Source organism: Canis lupus, chromosome 7, assembly GCF_011100685.1.
Source record: "Canis lupus familiaris isolate Mischka breed German Shepherd chromosome 7, alternate assembly UU_Cfam_GSD_1.0, whole genome shotgun sequence".
Classification (NCBI taxonomy): domain Eukaryota; kingdom Metazoa; phylum Chordata; class Mammalia; order Carnivora; family Canidae; genus Canis; species Canis lupus.
In genome coordinates, this window is record NC_049228.1 from 23,206,345 (window position 1) to 23,228,073 (window position 21,729).

The following is a 21,729-nucleotide window of genomic DNA, read 5'->3' on the forward strand; positions in this document are numbered from 1 at the left end:
AGACATAAGCAGTTTTACTCCAAAGCCTACAACCTTCTCCACTATGCCCTAAATGGTAGAGCATACTGATTTCCCAAAGATGTGGAAAAGATTACATTAGGCTCAATATGAAAGTTCAGAAATATTACCTATGACTTGATCATTATTTTACTTTATTATTATTTTTTAATATTTTATTTATTTATTCATGAGAGACACAGAGAGAGAGAGAGAGAGAGAGGCAGAGACACAGGCAGAGGGAGAAGCAGGCTCCATGCAGGGAGCCAGATGTAGGACTCCATCCCAGGTCTCCAGGATCATACCCTGGGCAGAAGGCGGCGCTAAACGGCTGAGCCACCCAGGCTGCCCCCATTATAGTATTACTCAGGATAGTTGCAGTGCCCTAAAAATCCTCTATACTCCATCTATCCCTCCTTCCCTCTTCCCTGAATTCCCAGATATCACTGATATGTTTACTGTCTCCATATTTTGCTTTTTCCCGAATGTCATATGTTAAAATTATAGTTTGTAGTCTTTCACACTGGCTCCTCTCACTTAGTGATAATCTGTCCCTTCAGGGTGCATGGATGTGGAAACAGGCATATAAGTGACTACTTGGTAAATGCTAAAGGAAGGAGGATTTCATTTGTATAGTGACAGGGTTGAGAGTATCTCAGAACTGGGTGAATGTTGAATTTCCATCTTCCTCCCTCCACTACTCCCCTGTTCCATTAGGTGATTCAGTGTTATCTAAGAGTTTATTCAGCCTTTCTATGTATCCTTTACCCATATTAGGAGCCCTGCTTATCTAGATGATTCATTTTCTTGAGAGCTTTTCAGGGTTTTTAGCCTATAGGCAAAACTTACAACTGCCAGCCTTTTTAGGTATAGTTGAATGGAGAGGGCTTAATCACAGGTCCTGGTTTTGATCTGACAAATGTATACATCCTCTGTTCTGGAAGTGGAGGTGGTCAGTGCCTACCTGTCACTGGCATGTATTAGTTCTAGACTTATCACAGTTATCCAAGTAGGAAAAGAGGAACCACCAAAGGAACAATAACTGATTTAATGAGCCATTTATAGTTTCACTGTACCATCTGTATGTACTTAGATCAACTGTTCCACAGGTAGTCTTTAAATTAATTATCATAACTAATGCTAGAAGGCTTTATCATGCTTGGGGCTCCATTGGAAAAAGGCTTTGTTGCTCCCCAGTACCTTTCTCCTTAATATGTTTCGGACATGACTTTGTCTACTCCAGATTCTTCATTAGTCTATACACATAAATATCATAAAATCTATGTAATATGTATAGATATATATCCTAGCATACTAATATATAATGCATACATTATATATACTATATATGATATATACTACATATATAAGTTAAATGCTATCTGCTATATGCAGTGAACGCACATATACATATAGATTCAAATGTACATATATCTTTGAGAAACTCCCCAAATTTTCTTGTTCACTGCTGGTCTTCCATTATGTTTTATGGTGCTGTTAAGGATTTATTCCTTTAAAGATTTCATTCATTTTCTTTTCAAGGCTTTTTCAGAAAGAGAAGAGGCAAATGTGTGATCTCAGTCTGCCATCTTGAACCAGAAGTCACGAGGAGTTTTTCATTTTTGTCATAAATTCTAGTTCTGTATTCATTCGTAGAGTTGAATAAGAGGGATAAATGACATGCTGTCTCAACAAACCAAGTTTCAAAGCTCCCCAGAATTTTTTGTCCTTTCACTGAGATGAAAGAATCCCTTGCAATATAAAAATGCGTTAAGTATAAAAAAATAATGGAAAGAAAACTCCTATCAAGAAAGCAGGAGCATTGTTCTGCCATGATTTACGAAGAAATACTCAGTAATGATGTCTAGAGATGGGTATTTAAATTTACCAGTCAATATACATTTGTATTGATATGGTATTAAATTAATCAATATTTAATAAGTGTACTAAATGAAGGCAATTAGTCTACTGTAATGTCAGAGGGTGAGATGAAGAAAAGGAACACATTTTCTCAGTACACTGTTTCTCTAAAGAAACCATTCAAAGAGATCATCATCTTATTAAGCTGTTCTTTGGAAGAAGCAAATTCTCAACCTGTGTAGATAAACCAGGAAGTATTTCATGTCACCTAATCAACCAACAAATATTCATTGAGCAATACGTAATCTATACCACATATAATAGGCAGATTAAAAGCACTGTCAAAGATGTCCATGCCTTGATGCCTGGAACATGTCAATATATTATGTTACAAAACAAAGAGATTTTGCAGATAGAATTTGCTGACTTTTAGAGAGATTATTTTGGATTATTTGGGTGGGTCCAATGTAGTCACATAGGCCCTTAAAAAGTGAAGCAGGAAGGCAGAAGCATCAGAGGGATGCAGTGTCAGAAGGACTTGACCTATTGTTGCTGGTGAGGGAGGTAAGGGCCCAGGAGCCAAAGAATGCAGGTGAATAGAAGCTGAGATGATAGCCAGGAAGGAAATAAACCTATGACTTCAGTCCTATGACTACATAAAATTCAATTCTGCAAACAACCTGAAGTAGCCTAGGGACAGATATCCCCAGAGCCTCCAGAAAGGAAAGCAGCTCTTCTGACACCTTGATTTGTATCTTGTGAGACTTGACAGTGAAACCAGCAAGCCTAAATTATGTTGTTTTGAGCTGTTAAATCTGTGGTAACTTGTTACGTTAGCAATAGAAAAATAATACATTTCTATTGACACTGCAGTGGATACTAACACTGAATTCAATTTTTTTTAAAAAAAAGATTACATTTATTCATGAGACACAGAGAGAAAGAGAGAGAGAGAGAGAGGCAGAGGCAGAGGAGGAAGCAGGCTCCATGCAGGGAGCCCGATGTGGGACTCAATCCTGGGTCTCCAGGGATCCCGCCCTGGGCTGAAGGGGGTGCTAAACCGCTGAGCCACCTGGGCTGCCCTGAATTCAATTTTTAGTATGGAATTCGGCTTGTAATTTCTTTTCTTTTCTTTTTTTTTTTTTTAAGATTTTATTTATTTATTTATTCATGAGAGACACACACAGAGAGAGAGAGAGAGAGAGAGAGAGGCAGAGACACAGGCAGAGGGAGAAGCAGGCTCCATGCAGGCAGCCTGATGTGGGACTTGATCTCAGGTCTCCAGGACCAGGCCCTGGGCTGAAGGTGGCGCTAAACCGCTGAGCCACCCAGGCTGCCCTGTTTTAAACACATCTTGATTCTAGTACACACGTTCCCAGATTGTTTGGTTATGCCGTGTTGCATGGATGGGTGGTCAAATCCATGGAGCAAAAGATTTAATGTTACCTACTTCAATTTCAACATGAGGTGTTTTTTTTTTTTTTTTCTTATGTCCTTTATTATCTATCTACACCTCATGATGACACCAATTGTTCTCTTGAATTCATTAGAATTCATTAGGCCTCTTTCTGTTTTGGTTTATTACATTCAAGCAGATCTAAACCTACCCATATATTCATTAAATACATACATATGACCGACGAGCAAATGTTTTTCTAGTCCATGTTGTTTTTTCCCAGTCTTGAGCATTTTTTTTTTAAACTAACTAACTCGTGCAACCCGAGTGGCGTAGGGTTTAGCGCTGCCTTCAGCCTGGGGCGTGATCTTGGAGACCTCGGATCGAGTCCCACGTTGGCTCCCAGCATGGAGCCTGCTTCTCCCACTCCCTGTGTCTCTGCCTCTCTCTCTGCGTGTCTCTCATGAGTAAATAAAAAAAATCTTTAAAAATAAAATAAAACTAACTATTCAGTAAGTTGCATTCATATTCACACAGTTCCACCTGTAATCTTTCATCGTTACAATATTTCTGTTTGGCCTAGGACCTATTTTACAACTGCCTTGACTAAAATAGCTAGTAGTAGCTTGCCAAAGAGGTGCTTTAATAAAGGAAATTAACCTCTTTTAATATGTTGACTGACTTACCAAGGTATTAAGCTATTAGTTTACCTTCTCTAAAGAAGTGCTTGTAATTTCACATAGGAAGACTGGGAGAATAGAATAGAATAGAATAGAATAGAATAGAATAGAATAGAATAGAATAGAATAGAATAGAATAGAATAGAATAGAATAGAAGCTAACAATGCGGGTCGCCTGGGTGGCTGTGAATGGCGTGATGCTGGAGACCTGGGATCGAGTCTAATAATAAATAAATAAAATAAAATCTTAAAAACAAATAAAGCTAACAATGCCATTCTAGCAATGAAAACCTTGTGGTAGACATTTTCGGAAGAGAGTTGTCTGCAAATAGTAACTCTTTTTTTTTTTTTTTTTTTTTTTTTTTTTTTTTAATTTATTTATGATAGGCACACAGTGAGAGAGAGAGAGGCAGAGACACAGGCAGAGGGAGAAGCAGGCTCCATGCACCGGGAGCCCGACGTGGGATTCGATCCCGGGTCTCCAGGATCGCGCCCTGGGCCAAAGGCAGGCGCCAAACCGCTGCGCCACCCAGGGATCCCTGCAAATAGTAACTCTTAATAAATTGTAATTCTCCATAGGTAACTGTCTACCTCTGTTTTTTTTTTTTTTTTTTTTTTTTCCTACCTCTGGTTTTAATGCATGAGTTGGAGCTTTTCATTTTAGCAGTAGATGATGGATTATTTTCTTCTAGATGTATTATTATGCTATTGCATTGTAGAAATTTTTCTATCTCTCCTGTCCATTCACACTGACAAATATATTTTTTTCTCCCTAACTCAGTTTAGCTTTTTACTACTGTGTTTATTTCACATCTCTTATTTTTTTTTAAAACAGGACAACCCCATTAAATTAAAAAAATAACAGGAAGCTATTATTCAATAAGAGACTTGGTTGGACAGCAAACAGGGAGAACAGGTAGCAAACTCTAAAGATGAATCAGACAGATAAAGCTTTTTAGAAAAGTTTTTTTTTTTTAAGATTTTATTTATTTATTCATGACACACACACACACACACACACACACACACACACACAGAGGCAGAGACACAGGCAGAGGGAGAAGCAGGCTCCATGTAGGGAGCCCGATGCAGGACTCGATCCTGGGATTCCAGGATCATGCCCTGAGCCAAAAGCAGACGCTCAACTGCTAAGCTACTCAGGGATCCCTAGAAAGGATCTTTTTATTTATTTATTTATTTATTTTATTTATGATAGGCACACAGTGAGAGAGAGAGAGAGGCAGAGACATAGGCAGAGGGAGAAGCAGGCTCCATGCACCGGGAGCCCGACATGGGATTCGATCCTGAGTCTCCAAGATCACGCCCTGGGCCAAAGGTAGGCGCCAAACCACTGCACCACCCAGGGATCCCCCTAGAAAGGATCTTTTTTGAGAGATCGGTTACCAAAAGGCAGGACTAGTTGGAGGTAGAAACTAGCAGCCTTATTTCTCTTATATATTATATTTGGATAAGGCACTTTGTTTTTTATTTACTATTTATAGATTTTTTAAAAAAAATATTTATTTATTCATGAGAGACACAGGCAGAGAGAGAAGCAGACTTCATGCAGGGAGCCTGATGTGGGACTTGATCTCGGGATCCCCAGGATCGCACCCTAGGTGGAAGGCAGGCGCTAAACCACTGAGCCACCCAGGGATCCCTAGATTTTAAATCATCTCTATACCCAACATGGGGCTCGAACTCACAACTTCAATATCAAGAGTCACATGTTATTCTGACTGAGCCAGCCAGGTGCCCCTGGATTAGCCACTTTGGAACTCCGTCCAGAAAGTTGTCTTCTTGGCAATTCCATTGCATCTTACTTCATTAACAATATTTTCATAAAAGACTTTGGATTTTTGTCTTGTCATTTTTGTCATTTATGTGATTAATATATTTAACAATGTGATGGAATTTTTTCAATTAGTAAGGCTTAGTTTTTATTCTACATTGTTTCATTTTTCATAATGTTTTCTTATCTTCTCCTATTTGCTTCTTTTCCTGAGTTGTCTGACTTCCTCAGTATGTGTGTGTTGTGTGTGTTTTGCCATGCTTCCTCTTTTCTCTTCTGCTTTTCCAGAACATCCTGCCTAGAAACGAATAAGGACTGTGCACTTTGAAAATAGTCTTTATAGATTTAACTGATATAAAAGGGAAATTCCATTACATCACATCTCCTATCTCCTCAGCTTCCTTTTTTAAATTTAGATTTTACTGAAGCCAGGTTCCAAAGAGGTAATACAAAGCACTGATGATTTTTTCCTAGGAGACTTCTCAGCTAAGGTCATACTACTTTTGTCCCCCCAGTAAGCTACCTGGAAGGAAGAGACTTTTTTAAAATATATTTCTTGGACATTCCCTACTTAATGATCACAGTGTTTCTCAAAGAGTTAGGTTCACTTGGGTGCTGCTAAGAATGCATATTCCACAGGCGCTACCCTAGACCTAGAATCTCAGGAACCTGTAGTTTTACTTTTCATGTACTGGACTTTCACCTGTGCCTCAACCTGAATTTTTGGTCATTGCTAGATTTGCTTAGTTGAATATATTTTTCATCTACTTACTCAATACATCCCAAACTAAAGCATCCACTGGACATCTCCCATTCTGTCATCATGCTATCATCCCTGGACTCACCTTTTAGTCATTCTTCTCTGTATTCCATCATTTTTTTAAAAAAGATTTTATTTACTTATTCATGAGAGACACAGAGAGACAGGGGCATAGACACAGGCAGAGGGAGAAGCGGGCTTCATGCAGGGAGCCGGATGTGGGACTCCATCCAGGGTCTGCAGGATCACAACCCCTGCTGCAGGTGGCGCTAAACCGCTGCGCCACCGGGGCTGCCCCCATCATTTTTTTTAAAAAAGATTTTATTTATTTATTCATGAGAGACAGAAAGAGAGGCAAAGACATAGGCAGAGGGAGAAGTAGGCTCCCCGAGGGAAGCCCTATATGGGACTCGATCCCAGGACTCCAGGACCATGCCCTGAGCCAAAGACAGATGCTCAACCACTGAGCCACCCAGGTACCCCTTTATTCTATCACTTAAAAAATAGATTTATTTAAGTAATCCCTGTAACTAACATGGGGCTCAAACTCATGACCCCGAAATCAATAGTCAAACACTTCTGTCTGAGGCAGCCTGGTACCCCTGGATTCCATGATTTTTTACTTCATCAATTTATTGGCCTTTGTGCTAAGTCCTGGGAAAGACAGTAATGAATAAGACAGACATTGCATCATGCCCTCGGGGATGGTAAAGATTCTTTCACCGAGAATAACTTTATCCAATAGATTCTTTTGTGTTTTTCTCAGAATACTACTCTACTTTCTTTGTCAGCACCCTAATCTAGAATATCACTTATGTTTGGACTCCCACCATTTTTTCCTAATTAGTTTCTTTGCTCCAAATCTCTCACCTCTTCTGAAAGATTAGTTTGCTGAAAACTTAATCTTCAAAACACTTTGAATATATTTTACCCCCTTGCAATGCTTTGTTTCCAACTGCCTGTAGGTGGATTCAAGGCTTTTTACAATCTGGTTCCCAGATGAGTTTTTGCTGAATAAACTTTCCTCCCTATAAAATAGATATTTGAATTGGATATAGGCATTTGTTAAAAAAGATTTTTTATTTATCTATTTATTCATGAGAGACACAGAGAAAGAGGCAGAGACATAGGCAGAGGGAGAAACAGGCTCCACGCAGGGAGCCTGATGTGGGCATTGATCCTAGGATCATGCCCTGGGCCAAAGGCAGGCACCAAACCGCTGAGCCACCCAGACGTTCCTAGGTGTTTTTACTTATTTATTTTCTGGGCTCATGACTTTAATTGCACTTTATTTTTTAAAAAAATATTTTATTCATTTATTCATGATAGTCACACACACACACACACACACACACACACACACACAGATAGGCAGAGACATAGGCAGAGGGAGAAGCAAGCTCCATGCAGGGAGCCCAACGTGGGACTTGATTCCGGTCTCCAGGATCACGCCCTGGGACAAAGGCAGGCGCTAAACCACCCAGGGATCCCCTAATTGCACTTTCTTTTTTTTTTATTTATTTATTTACTTATGATAGTCACACAGAGAGAGAGAGGCAGAGACACAGGCAGAGGGAGAAGCAGGCTCCATGTACCGGGAGCCTGATATGGGATTCGATCCCGGGTCTCCAGGATCGCGCCCTGGGCCAAAGGCAGGCGCCAAACGGCTGCGCCACCCAGGGATCCCCTAACTGCACTTTCTATTTGACCAAGCCACACTTTTCTTTTTTTTAAGATTTTATTTATTCATGAGAGACATAGAGAGAGAGAGGCAGAGACAGAGACACAGGCAGAGAGAGAAGCAGGCTCCAAGCAAGGAGCCCGACCTGGGACTCGATCCGGGTCTCCAGGATCACGCCCTGGGCTGAAGGCAGATGCTAAACCGCTGAGCCACCCGGGCTGCCCCACACTTTTCTTTTAAGGCTCATCCTCCAACCTGAAACATGGCTGGCCCTTAGCACTTGCTCTTATTTCTGCTCCTATGATGTTTCTCTGCTTTACTCATTAAGCACATAGCATGTACTCTTTGTGTAACATTACTTATCTTTTATGTATTTTTCTAATTCTTCAATTATTCTTTAAGCTTCTTGAATATAGGAACAATGTTTTTTGTACTTATCTCTTCCCTGCCTAGTCCAGGCCTAAGTGTACTGTTTGATATACATTCATCACAGTCTTTACATTTAGTTTTTAATGCATTCCTTCATCAATTAATTATTGAATGGCCAATAAGAACCAATATGGTCCTGTCCTTTTTTTTTTTTTTGGTCCTGTCTTTAATGGAGCTTACACTTTAGTTGTAAAAATGGACTTTAAGTAAATAATTCAACTAAAAATGAGACCAATTAGTTTATTCATTCATGTTTTATTTCACATGTTTTATTAAATGCTCTATTTATTCATGTTATTCACCAACTTATTTGTTAGTCAAGAAATATTTTGGGTGCCTGGGTGGCTCAGTCCATTACACATCTGCCTTCTGCTTAGGTTGTGATTCCAGAGTCCTGGGATCCAGTCCTGCATCTATAGGAAGCCTGCTTCTCCCTCTGTCTCTGCCTCTCTGTCTCATGCATGCATGCATGCATGAATGAATAAATAAATAAATCTTTAAAAAAAGAAATATGTAATAAGATCCTATTATAGACCAGGTATGTTACATGCTGGGGAATACAAGGCTGAAGCTAATTGGCTAATAGAGGAGAATCATATATGAACCACTAAAATAACAATGTTATAAGAGCAAACAAAATATTCTAGGCGCACAAAGTAGGGTGTAACTATCTCTGCTGAAGAGTCAGTAAGGCTTCACATTTCAGGGATGCCTAGGTGGCTCAGCAGTTGAGCATCTGCCTTTGGCAGGGCGGGAACCTGGAGTCCCACATCCGGCTCCCAGCATGGGGCCTGCCTATGTCTCTGCCTCTCTCTCTGTGTGTGTCTCTCATGAATAAATACATTTAAAAAAATCTTAAAAAAAAAAAAAAAAGGCTTCACATTTCAGTTGGGTATTGAAAGTGAAGTTAAGGATAATGCAATACTCACACAAGGAGGGTGGGGTGGTTCTTGGAAATATGATAAGCTCATTCCTCTATCATTATCCTGAGCAGAAAGTAGGAAGGTAGGAAGGTAAGCAGCAAAGGCTGATGTGGGGATGACAGCCTTTTGATGGAACACTGCTCAGATGAATGGCTAGGTCTTTTTGTTGGGCTTTCATCAGGGCCCCTCTGGTTCAGTTCATTCAGCATGGATAAAGGTTCCTAGGGAAAGGTCTTCAAAGGACAGAATTAAATCTGGGATCTTGGGCAGCCCGGGTGGCTCAGCGGTTTAGCACCGCCTTCGGCCCAGGTTGTGACCCTGGAGACCCTGGATGGAGTCCCACGTTGGGCTCCCTGCATGGAGCTTGCTTCTCCCTCTGCCTGTGTCTCTACCTCTTTCTCTCTCTCGCTGTGTCTGTCATGAATAAATAAATAAAATCTTTAAACAAAAATAAATCTGGGATCTTTCCCTCTAAGAACCACAGGACGAGGATTGGAAAAGAATACCGAAAACAACCCAGTTGTTTCTAATTTACATCACCCAGAATCTTGGGGAGTCTCAAAATGGCAAATGAAGAACCTGTATCCAATTTTCCGTATTCCAAAAAGCTACCAGAAATTACACATTTCTTTTCTTTTTTTCGTGGTATTAAGCGCCAGGTTTCCTTGTTTTGTGGTAGAGGATATCAGATCCACATTAAACCGAGATTCTGGCTGAGCCGTGGTCAGATCAGATAGAACTGGTTTTCTCGTCATCGTCATGCTTAATTTGGTAAATTCATGTTTCAAGATGCAAGACAGCACGGTCGGACCAATAATAATCGATAACACTTGCTACGATGTTTGCAATTTACAAAGCACCGGTGACTGACTTCATCTTAATGGACTCCTCACAGCCGCGTGGAATGAATGGCTTAACAGCAGGGCCCAGACTCGTGGAGGGTCAATGCAGGGCTCTTCTCAGCCGCTCAGAGCCCCGGGTCTTTCCCGTAGCGTCCACGGAGGCTTCAGAAGGCGACTCGGAAGCACCTGCCATGCCCGGGCCGCGGGCTGCAGCCGCGTCTCGGCCTTCAGGAAGGCGGTCGCCCCACGCAGTGCTGCAGCCGGTCCGCGCCAGCGCCGCTCCGAGCGGGGGGCCGCGACCCGGGCGGCAGCCAGGGTCGGCGCCCAGAGCGCGTGCGCAGTCGCTTCGGCGCGCTCCCCTCCCCGCCAGCTCCCAAGCGCGGGCGCCACCCTATCATTCATTCCCCTCTCCGCAGCCCTTTCACCCTTTGGGACAGCCCCACCCCCTCCCTCCCTCCCTCCCCTCCCCCTCCCCCTTCCCCCCTTCCCCCCCGTACGTCACCCGCCGCTCGGCTGCGGACGAGCGCAGCCCGCGTTGCTAGGCCGCCGCCGGGGGCGCGCCGCGCGCGTCCCAGCCGCCCTCGAGGTTGTCTCCGCCGCCGCTCCCGCCCCTTCCGCCGCTCGCGCGCGCGCACGGCCGGCCCTCGGCGCGCCCCGGTTGGCTGCGGCGGGGCTCGCGGCGGTGGCGGCCTCGGCGGCGGCAGTGGTTTCTCCTCCGCTGTTTCAGTTTCCTCCGCCCCCTCCTCCCGTCGGACGCGGCTGTGTGCTCGCCTTAAACAAAAAAAAAAAAAAAAAGAAAAAAGAAAAAAAAAGATCAACTTTATTGTTCCTCAGCCCCACCTCCCGGCGCGGCGCGGCGCGGCGCGCGGCCTCAGGATGCACTGAGGTTGAGGGGAGGTGAGGGGAGGGAGGCGGCGGCGGGTCGCGGTCCCTCTCCGAGCGCCCGGCCGGAGGTGGGGGAGGCACGATGTCCGGGAGCCGCCAGGCCGGGTCGGGCTCCGCCGGGACCAGCCCCGGCTCCTCGGCGGCCTCCTCGGTGACTTCCGCCTCCTCGTCCTTGTCCTCCTCCCCGTCGCCCCCTTCGGCGGCGGCGGCGGCGGCGGCGGCGGCGGCGGCGGCGGCGTCCGGCGGGGCGGCCCAGGCCGCGGGGTCGGGCGGCCTCGGGGGCCCGGCGGCGCGGCCTGTGCTGGTGGCGGCCGCCGTGTCGGGCAGCGGCGGCGGGGCGGTGTCCGCGGGCCAGTCTCGGCTCAGCTGCGCGGCCAGGCCCAGCGCCGGCGTGGGAGGGAGCAGCTCCGGCCTCGGCAGCGGCAGCCGGAAGAGACCTCTGCTCGCCCCCCTGTGCAACGGGCTCATCAACTCCTACGAGGACAAAAGCAACGACTTCGTGTGGTGAGTTGGAAGAGCATCGCCCTGCCCGCCGCGGCACGAGGAGTTTGCGCGGTGTGGGCTGGCGGGGTGCGGCGGGAGGGTGGTCTAGGTGGTGCCGGGGCGGCGTCTGCAGACCCTCAGGCCGGCGGAGGACGTGGGGGTGACTGCGGAGGCCCGGGCTGCTGGGGAGGACGTGAGGGGAGTCCAAGGAAGAATTACGCGTCAGGGGGCCGAGAAGGAGGGTCGGGTAAATGGTGGTGCGTAAACGGGGAAAGTTGGGCCTTGCTTTTTTTTTTTTTTTTTTTTTGTTTTGTTTTTTTGTTTTCTGGTGAATTTTCTGCTTTCTGGTGAATTCGACACCCTGTCGGTCCGGATTTCTTGTTGAACTTGTAAAAGGAGAGGATTAAGCTTCCTGGGAGGCCGAGGGACGGAGTTGGTCAAATTTGCTTATTGGAAGTGTGGTAGATGGTGCTCCAGACGTGGGTATGGATATTTTAAGGAGAAGTAGTATTTCATGTCAGTATCCCTCGTGTGTGTGTGTATAAATATCCTCCCACTTCAAAGGGTAGGCCACTTTTAAATCTGCTGTTGAGGCTACTGTAGTCATAAAAATCTGTTCACAAAAATTTCCACTTGTCACTAAATGCCTTGGACGCGAGGGAACCACATTTATTCAACAGCATCCATGTGTCGGATGTAGCTGTACTACATTTGTGTAACAGGTTACAGTGCCCTGGAACTTCCGATCTGAGGAACGCCAGGTAGTAGACACCTTGTCATCATAGTTGGCATCTTGAACGATACACAGTAGTATACCGTTAGGATGTCTGGCAGAGTTGGGTTATCTATATTAAGTGAGAGATGGAGTGGATTGTCTTGCTGGAAGTGTTTTGGGATTTCTCATTGGGTTTTTGTATCCAGAACCCAATCCAAACAGTAGGAGTAGGAGAAAGGAATTGCTTCTAGTTAAGTGAGAACGGGTAGGATTTTGCACTTTTCTTTTGGAGGAAATTGTTGATAGACTTAGAACATGAGTAGGAAGTTGGCTTGCGCTGTCATTATAGGGGAAGTTGATTTACCTCAGGGTTGAAGATGATGTGAGTTGGCATCATTAAGTAAGATTGGGCTACACGATGGAACTGTAGGAAAGATAATTGATTAGAGTTTCTAGGTCTTGCAGTAAAATTATCTTCACTCCTATTTCTGCTTTGGTCTTACATTACTCTGGATTGAGACAATTAATTCGTTTCTCATTGAAACTTGGCTATAATTGTTATTTATAAATAATTTAACTAGCTTATGGGTGGGTCTAAGAGGTGTTTATGCTCATACCCAGTAAGTAGGGTGCCATATGATGAAGTAGAAGCTGATGAAACAAAATGAGGATTTTCAAAAATTCTCTTTCTCTTTTTCTCTTTCTTTTTCTTTTTCTTTTTCTTCTTCTTCTTTTTTTTTGTTTTTTTAAGATTTATTTATTCATGAGAGACCCGGAGAGAGGCAGAGACACAAGCAGAGTGAGAAGCAGGCTACCTGCAGGGAGCCTGATGTGGGGACTCCATCCCAGGATCCCCGGATCACACCCTGGGCTGAAGGCGGCGCTAAACCGCTGAGCCACCCGCGCTGCTTGGATTTGTCTTTTTAACCACCATTTGCATTTTAATTAATTAATTATTTTATTTTATTTTTAAAAGATTTTATTTATTTATTCATGATAGACATAGAGAGAGAGAGGCAGAGACAGGCAGAGGGAGAAGCAGGCTCCATGCCGGGAGCCCGACGTGGGACTTGATCCCGCATCCTCAGGATCGCGCCCTGGGCCAAAGGCAGGCGCTAAACCACTGAGCCACCCAGGGATCCCCACATTTTAATTTTTAGAGGGTTAAAAGAAAACAAATATGCCAGCATTCCTATAGGTGCACTGAAATAGTAGTGAAGATGTGAGAAATAAGAGAATCAATAATTTATTCAACAGATATTTATTTGGCACAACTGTCTGCCAGGCACCATGAGTTGTATATTGACTATTTTGTAGGGAATTAGAGAGCCATAGGATAATATAAGCAGTTGGCATTGGTTTTTGTTGTTGTTGTTGTTGTTCTTTGTTTTTGTTTTTTGCAAGGAGGGTGTAGTGGTGGTGGTAAGATCATTAAAATTTTTGTCTGTCACCTAATTTTTAACTATTTCAGTCTACTCTCCCAAGTCCTAACCTGGAAGTTCCAAGTGAAAGTCTTCTGTTAAAAATTGTGAATGTTTCACTTTCTAAAAATCTCATTAGTCCATTATTTCTTTTTCTGGTGAGATTGAATATTTAGAAGAATTCAGTAATGGAAATCTATTTTCCCAATTCTCAAGCTAGATTTGATTTGGCCAAGCTTCTGGGGTAGAAGATAGGGATTAAACAAGATCCAAGGAAATCTTTTTCTTTTTTTCTTTCTTTTTTATTTTTGAATATGACTTTTTTTTAAAAATTTTTATTTATTTATGATAGTCACAGAGAGAGAGAGAGAGGTAGAGACACAGGCAGATGGAGAAGCAGGCTCCATGCACCGGGAGCCCGACGTGGGATTCGATCCTGGGTCCCCAGGATTGCGCCCTGGGCCAAAGACAGGCGCCAAACCGCTGCGCCACCCAGGGATCCCCTGAATATGACTTTTTTTAGATTTTTAAAAATTTATTTATTCAGGGATCCCTGGGTGGCGCAGTGGTTTGGCGCCTGCCTTTGGCCCAGGGCGCGATCCTGGAGACCCGGGATCGAATCCCACATCAGGCTCCCGGTGCATGGAGCCTGCTTCTCCCTCTGCCTGTGTCTCTGCCTCTCTCTCTCTCTCTCTGTGACTATCATAAATAAATAAAAATTAAAAAAAAAAAAAAAAATTTATTTATTCATGAGAGAGAGCGAGAGAGGCAGAGACACAGGCAGAGGGAGAAGCAGGCTCCATGCAGGGAGCCTGATGTGGGACTTGATCCCGGGTCTCCAGGATCAGGCCCTGGGCTGGAGGCAGCGCTAAACCGCTGAGCCACCGGGGCTGCCCCAAGGAAATCTTTTTCATTTCTAATTGGCTCTGGGTGGTTGGTCTGGTCTTGTTATGTTCAAGGTCAAACTGTGAACCAACCCAAATTACTCTGTGCTTTTACATCCAAGTGAAGCTAAAGTTTGAATAATAGTGATAATTTCTTATTCATATCTTAAACTTATATTTATACTTCACATTTCATTTTATCCTTGGAACAATTTTGTGAAATTATAGATAGCTTCTAGTTTTGATATAATAGATTGTATTCCCATTGAGACACAAAGAAGTAACTTTGTTTCACATTGGACAGCTAAGTGGCAAAAAGAACTCAGATCTCCCTGTTCTCAATTTTGTGCTTTATTTGTATGGATTAGAAAATTTGGGGTGACTTGGTGGTCCAGTCGCTTAAGCATCTGCCTTCTGCTCAGGCTGTGATCTCAGTGTCCTGGGATCCAGACAAGGCCCATTTCTGGAGCCCTGCTAAGCAGAGTCTGAGTCCCTTTGCTCCTCCCCTGGCTTGTGTGCCAGTGTGCTCCTTCTCTCTCTGTCTCAAATAAATAAAATAATAAAAAAAAAAGAAAATTTATAAGTATATGTATTTGTACATGTGGTCCTTTTTCTTTTACAGAACTTATTTTTAGGTAATCGCTACACCTTACCCGAGGCTCGAATTTATAAAACATACCAAGATCAAGAGTCATGTGCTTCACCAACTGAGCCAACCAGGTGCCCCTAGCCTAGTGGTTCTTCAATGTGGTGGTTTGGAGGGAAATAGTTATTTTATTATTACACTTTTATCCCTGACCACTCCCTCTTGCCTGTTTACCTGTCCACATGCAAGAGATTGTACCAGAATTGGAGACTGGAATGATAGTGTAGTTTGGAAAAGCTACTTAGGGGATAGTGACGTGTTCTTTTCCTCTTGAAAGAGGAAAGAGGACAGTTGATTTAAAGTCAAAAGCCTGATTTTCAGTAACACGCATTCACCTCTTATGTCATATTTGAAAGTCAGTTTATATTTAATTGCAGAATTAATGAACATTTCAGGTATTTATGTTTTAACTGTTTCTTTCTTAAAAAGTACTGAAAGTATATATCAAGTTGCAGATTATTATTATTATTTTTTTAAGATTTTATTCATTTTAGAGAGAGTGAGGGAGAGAGAGAATACCAGGAGTGGGGTGGGGGAGAGGGAGAAGGAAGCTCCCCAGTGAGCAGGGAGCCTGAGGCAGGGCTGGATCCCAGGACCCTAGAACTACGACCTGCGCTGAAGGCAGGCACTTAACAGAGCGCCACCCAGGCGCCCCATGTTGCAGATTATTTTGTTTTATAGTTGGAGAATCTGTAGTTCAGGAGAGCGTAGTATTTAGCTTGAAGTTGGATAAATCTTTGAAATTTAAAGGAGGTCATTGTTACTTTGATTTTTCTTACATGGTCCATTTAAATAACTATGAGTCTAAGATGACATCTTTAGCAGTTACTACTGCCTCTCCATTACATTAGCTTCTCCAACTACCTGAAATTACTTTTTCTATGCCTGCAAGTCTGTTATCCTGAGGCGGAAATAAGTATTTTCAAGTAGATTGTAAACCCCTGTGGGAAGGTTAATTCTGATCACCTGCCTGATACAAAATAGGTAGGATTTACATTAAAAAGATATACTGTTTAATAAATACATGACTTTCTCCTGTCATACTATTAATAATAGACTGTCCTGGGGTGCCTGGGTGGCTCAGTTGGTTAAGTGTCTGCCTTTAGCTCAGATCATGATCCCAGGGTCTTGAGATGAAGCCCTGCATCAGGCTCCTTGCTCAGTGGAGAATCTGCTGCTCCCTCTGCCCAACCCCCTCATGCTCACATGCATTCTTTCTCTCTCTTCTCTCTCTCTGTGAAATAAGCAAATACAGTCCTTTTTTTTAAATTTTTTAAGATTTTATTTATTCATGAGACACACACACAGAGAGAGAGAGAGAGAGAGAGAGAGAGAGAGAGAGAGAGAGAGGGAGAAGCAGGCTTCACGCAGGGAACCCGACGTGGGACTCCATCCGGGATCTCCAGGATCACACCCTGGGCTGAAGGTGGCGCTAAACCACTGAGCCAACCGGGCTGCCCAACAAATACAGTCTTTAGAAAAAATAATAGACTGTCCTGAGGAAGCTCTGGGTTTAATGGGAAGAGAGACTTTTAGTCATTTAATTATAGTATCATATCCTGGCATTGTTGCTTCTCTTAGTACTACGGCAGGTATTACTCTTTTGAATTTACATGTCTCGCAGTCCTCAACATAGCTCTCTAGGAAGCCATTACCTATTAATCACATTTAGCACTAAAGATGAAATCTGTTTGATCATTGTTGCTGTTGGGTTTTTCAAACTATCAAAAAGTGAAAACAGGAGATACCACATAACTTGTCATTACAAAGAGAACTTTGAACTTATGGTTACATAAGTATGGTTATGTATATATAACCATATAAGTATGGTTACATACTTATATTCAGTGTGTATCTTACTGGATATCAGAGTGAAAAAATTTGAAACTTACTGAATTATGGTATATAATTTTCTTTGGGACAGAAAAGTAAGTGGAAAATTTAGGTGGCCTTTTGGAACCACAACTAGTTTATAAGTAGGACTAAATGTAATTTAAAGAGCTGTTAGGGATCCCTGGGTGGCGCAGCGGTTTAGCGCCTGCCTTTGACCCAGGGCGCAATCCTGGAGACCCGGGATCGAATCCCACGTCGGGCTCCCGGTGCATGGAGCCTGCTTCTCCCTCTGCCTGTGTCTCTGCCTGTCTCTCTCTGTGACTATCATAAATAAATAAAAAAAAATTTAAAATAAAAGCCAGCTGCAGAAGAGTGGATATAATGTAAGAAAATGAAGATAATTAAAAAAAAAAAGAGCTGTTAAAGCATATTCAACTACTGAAATAAACTTTAGAATTTATTATGTTGTTATTGTAGTAATATCAAAGTGAAGCTTCCTTGAATCTGCCAAACTGAAAATCTTTCTTGAATCTGCCAAACTGAAAATTTTTCTTATAATGCACTTACTGTTTGGATGACAATGATGGCGAAAGATACTCTGCAGGAAATGATATCATATCTTAGCAGTTCATTATGATCTTTCTGGCTATCAGATGATGGATTGTCAGTATCATTGTCAGCAGACTTACGTGAATCAAATGGTAGAGCAAATGAAAGAAGATTATGAAGCAGGATTTGAAAGACTATTGACTTGAATTCTGGACTATAAACTGAAAGGGAGGTACTGATGAAGTAGTCGTTCATTAGTAAAGAATGTGTTGGTTAGTAGTTGTCCTTTCCTTTTACAAATCTTTCCTGACAGTAAGACATTACTTACTTGACTGTATTCTAAAAGTTGTTATTTTTTATTTAAAAATTAAAAAAAATGTTTTTTTTACATAATCCCTACACTCAATGTGGTGCTGGAACCCACAAACCCGAGATCGAGAGTTTCATGCTCTACTGATTGAGCCAGCTAGGTGCCGCTAAAAAAATTGTTATTGATTAAAGTAATAAAGCCTTAATTAAACCTTGTTGCTCATTTTTTCTCCTTACATATGTATATTGTTACTGGTGTTTTCTTTCGGTTTTAAATAATCATTTAACCTGCCACCCTTTTCCTCAGAGCTTTTGTAGCTTGGATGGAAAGCTTTAATGGTGGAAGTAGTTTTCTTTATCCTGTTAGGATTTGTATCGTACAAAATAAAATGCTTCTTAAATTCTTGAGTTGTTTTTATATATGGTGTCTCCCCATCTGTGCCGTTCAGTTTGCTTGTTCTTTGCCCTCCCGATCTGTGCTGTTCAGTTTGCTTGTTCTTTGCCCTCTTTATTCACATATGTATGTGCCAGATTCTAGATGTATAGGTTCTTACCATCTCAACTAATATTTCTTACTTGAGAAACATGAGTAACATGTTTTCTTTATATTTTCATATATGTTCTTTAATTTTTCATAATTTTCATGAACTGAGTTGTCTATTTTTTTAAATATTTTTTTTTAATATTTTATTTATTTATTCATGAGAGACACACAGAGGGAGAGGCAGAGACACAGGCAGAGGGAGAAGCAGGCTCCATGCAGGGAGCCCGATGTGGGACTTGATCCCAGGTCTCCAGGATCATGCCCTGGGCCGAAGGCAGGTGTTCAACCGCTGAGGCACCAGGCGTACCCTCTTTATTTCTATATAGAGAGGAAGGTGGGTTGTAATAGGTGGTCTGATTTCTGTTCATTGTAATTCTGGTATTAACTTTTGGGAATTCCATCCTTCTCTCTTCCTTGTCTGTGTGATTTGGGGTGAGTGCTCATTTTCCTCAAATTCAGAGTTGGAATACATGATAGCAGGCCCAAGTAATCTCATGTATTGAAATTCCAATTCCCTGGCCTCAGTATTAGTTCAGGGATGGGCATTTTGGCTTTAATAGAGCTAATGAGACAAAGTGAGTTAAGTAAAAATTATAGATAACTATTTTTGGGATTCTTTTAGATAGTTGTAACTCAAAATTAATAAATGCCACGTTCACTCCAAATTGAATGTGCTGTACTAATAACCATTAGCTTGGTACACATACTCCTAATAAAATATGTGCTCCAGTATAAGCTTTTATAATTTGCAAGGCACTATTCTAGTGGTTTAACATTAGCTACTCAATCTTCACAATAATTGTTTGATATAGATACTTTTATCATTTCCATTTTGTAGATGAGAAAATGAAGGTAGATAGTAATTTGTTGGAGTTCATATAGTTCATAATGATGGTGTCAGTATTTATATCCAGACATTCTGGCTCAGAGCTCAAGCTAACCACTGTATTACCTTGCCTTTAATTTAGAAATTCAGTGGCTGGAGCTTTTGTTTAAAATCAGCTTAATTGGGCACCCTGGGTGGCTCAGTGGTTTGGTGCCGCCTTCAGCCCAGGTTGTGATCTTGGAGACTGGGATCCAGTCCCACATCTGGCTCGCTGCATGGAGCCTGCTTCTCCCTTTGTGTGTGTGTATCTCTTTCTCTGTCTGTCTCTCATGAATAAATAAATAAAATCTTTTAAAAATAATAAAATAAAATCAGCTTAATATATAGACAATGATAGTAGTCACTAGTTTTTTTTTTTTTTTTTTTTTTATTTATTTGAGACTGAGAGCACAGAGGTCGGGGCAGAGGGAGAGGGAGACTCCCTGCTAAGCAGAGAGCCCAACTTGGGGCTACATCCCAGGACCCCGAGATCATGACTTGAGCTGAAAGCAGATACTTTACTGACTTGAGTTGCCTGGGTGCTCCAATGGTGGTCACTAGTTTTAATTGTATAGTTTAATTCAGTGAGTTTTGACAAATAATAATAAACCCTAATAAAGACCTAGAACATTTTTTTCACTCTAGAAAGTTCATTGAGCCAACACTCTGCACTCTATCTGCTACCCTCACTTTGACACCTGGCAAATTTTTTCTAACACTAGTAGTGATTTTTCTAACACTAGCAGTTTTTCCTTCCCTAGGATTTTGTATTAAGAGAGTCATTCCATATGTAGTCTTTTGTGCCTGACTTTTTTTATTTGGCATGTTTTTCAGATTTAATGTTGAATATACCACTAATTTTTAAAAAAAAATTTTTATTTATTTATGATAGTCACAGAGAGAGAGAGAGAGAGGCAGAGACATAGGCAGAGGGAGAAGCAGGCTCCATGCACTGGGAGCCTGATGTGGTATTCGATCCTGGGTCTCCAGGATCACGCCCTGAGCCAAAGGCAGGAGCTAAGGCGCTAAACCGCTGCGCCACCCAGGGATCCCTAATTTTTTTCTTTTAATTGCTGGATAGTATTCCATTATATGGATATAACATTTAGTTTTTTTGTTTCTAGATTTTGGCAATTGTGAAGAAAGTTGTTGTAAACATTCATGTCCAGGTATTCATGTGGACATACCTTCATATCTCTTGGGTAAATAATATGTATATTTTTTTCTTGGGTAAATAGGAGTGTATTGCTGGGTTGTATGGCCAAGTACATGTTTAACTTTGTAGTACACTGCAAAACTATCTTTAAAAGTGGCTGTATCATTTTGCATTTCTTTTTTTTTTTTAAGATTTTTTTTTTATTTATTCATGAGAGGCACAGAGACAGAGGCAGAGAGACACCGGCATAGAGAGAAGCAGGCTCCATGCTGGGAACTCAATGTAGGACTTGATCTCGGGACTCCGGGATCACACCCTGGGCTGAAGGCGGCGCTAAACTGCTGAGCCACCCAGGCTGCCCTCATTTTGCATTTCTATCAGTAATATAGAAGAGTTCCAGATCCACATTCTTTTTTTTTTTTTCTTTTTTAAGATTTTATTTATTTATTCATGAGAAACACAGAGAGAGGGGCAGAGATATAGGCAGAGGGAGAAGGAGGCTTCCCTGTGGGGAGCCTGATGCCGGACTTGATACCAGGACCCCGGATCATGACCTGAGCCAAAGGTAGACACTCAACCACTGAGCCACCTAGGTGTCCCCCAGATTCACTCTCGCTAACATTTGGGGTTTCATTTTTTTTTCAGTATTTAAGATTTTAGTTATTGTACTGGGTGTGTAGTAGTATTTCATTGTCATAACTTGATTGCCTTAATGACTGATGACATTGAACATATTTCCATGTGCTTGTTTTCTCATTTGCATACATATGTTTTATAAAGTGTTCTACTCTTTTGCTCAATTTTCTTGTTTGTCTTGGGTTGTAGGGTTCTTTTTTTTTTCTTTTTTTTTTTGTAGGATTCTTTATATATGCTGGATACTAGTATTTTATGAGTCCTATATATTGCAATATTTTCTCCCAATCTGTTGCTTACCTTTTTTTTTTTTTTAAAGATTTTATTTATTTATTCATGAGAGACACAGAAAGAGAGAGAGAGGCAGAGACACAGGCAGAGGGAGAAGCAGGCTCCATGCAAGCAGCCCTATGTAGGACTTGATCCCGGGACTCCAGGATCCTGCC

General features: G+C 42.1%; 1 protein-coding gene across 7 annotated transcripts in view; it reads left to right on the forward strand.

Annotated features, from left to right (window-relative positions):
* Positions 1 to 11,001: 11,001 nt before the first annotated feature.
* The window catches only part of COP1 (COP1 E3 ubiquitin ligase), a 243,488-nt gene continuing 232,760 nt past the window's right edge, over positions 11,002 to 21,729 (forward strand). For 6 of the 7 annotated variants that reach the window (XM_038542423.1, XM_038542424.1, XM_038542425.1 and 3 more), the window contains exon 1: positions 11,002 to 11,749. In XM_038542423.1, the coding sequence (XP_038398351.1) occupies positions 11,328 to 11,749 (422 nt within the window). In that variant the 5' untranslated portion in view covers positions 11,002 to 11,327. The remainder of the gene's footprint in view (positions 11,750 to 21,729) is intronic. The other variant, XM_038542429.1, reaches the window with a different exon arrangement.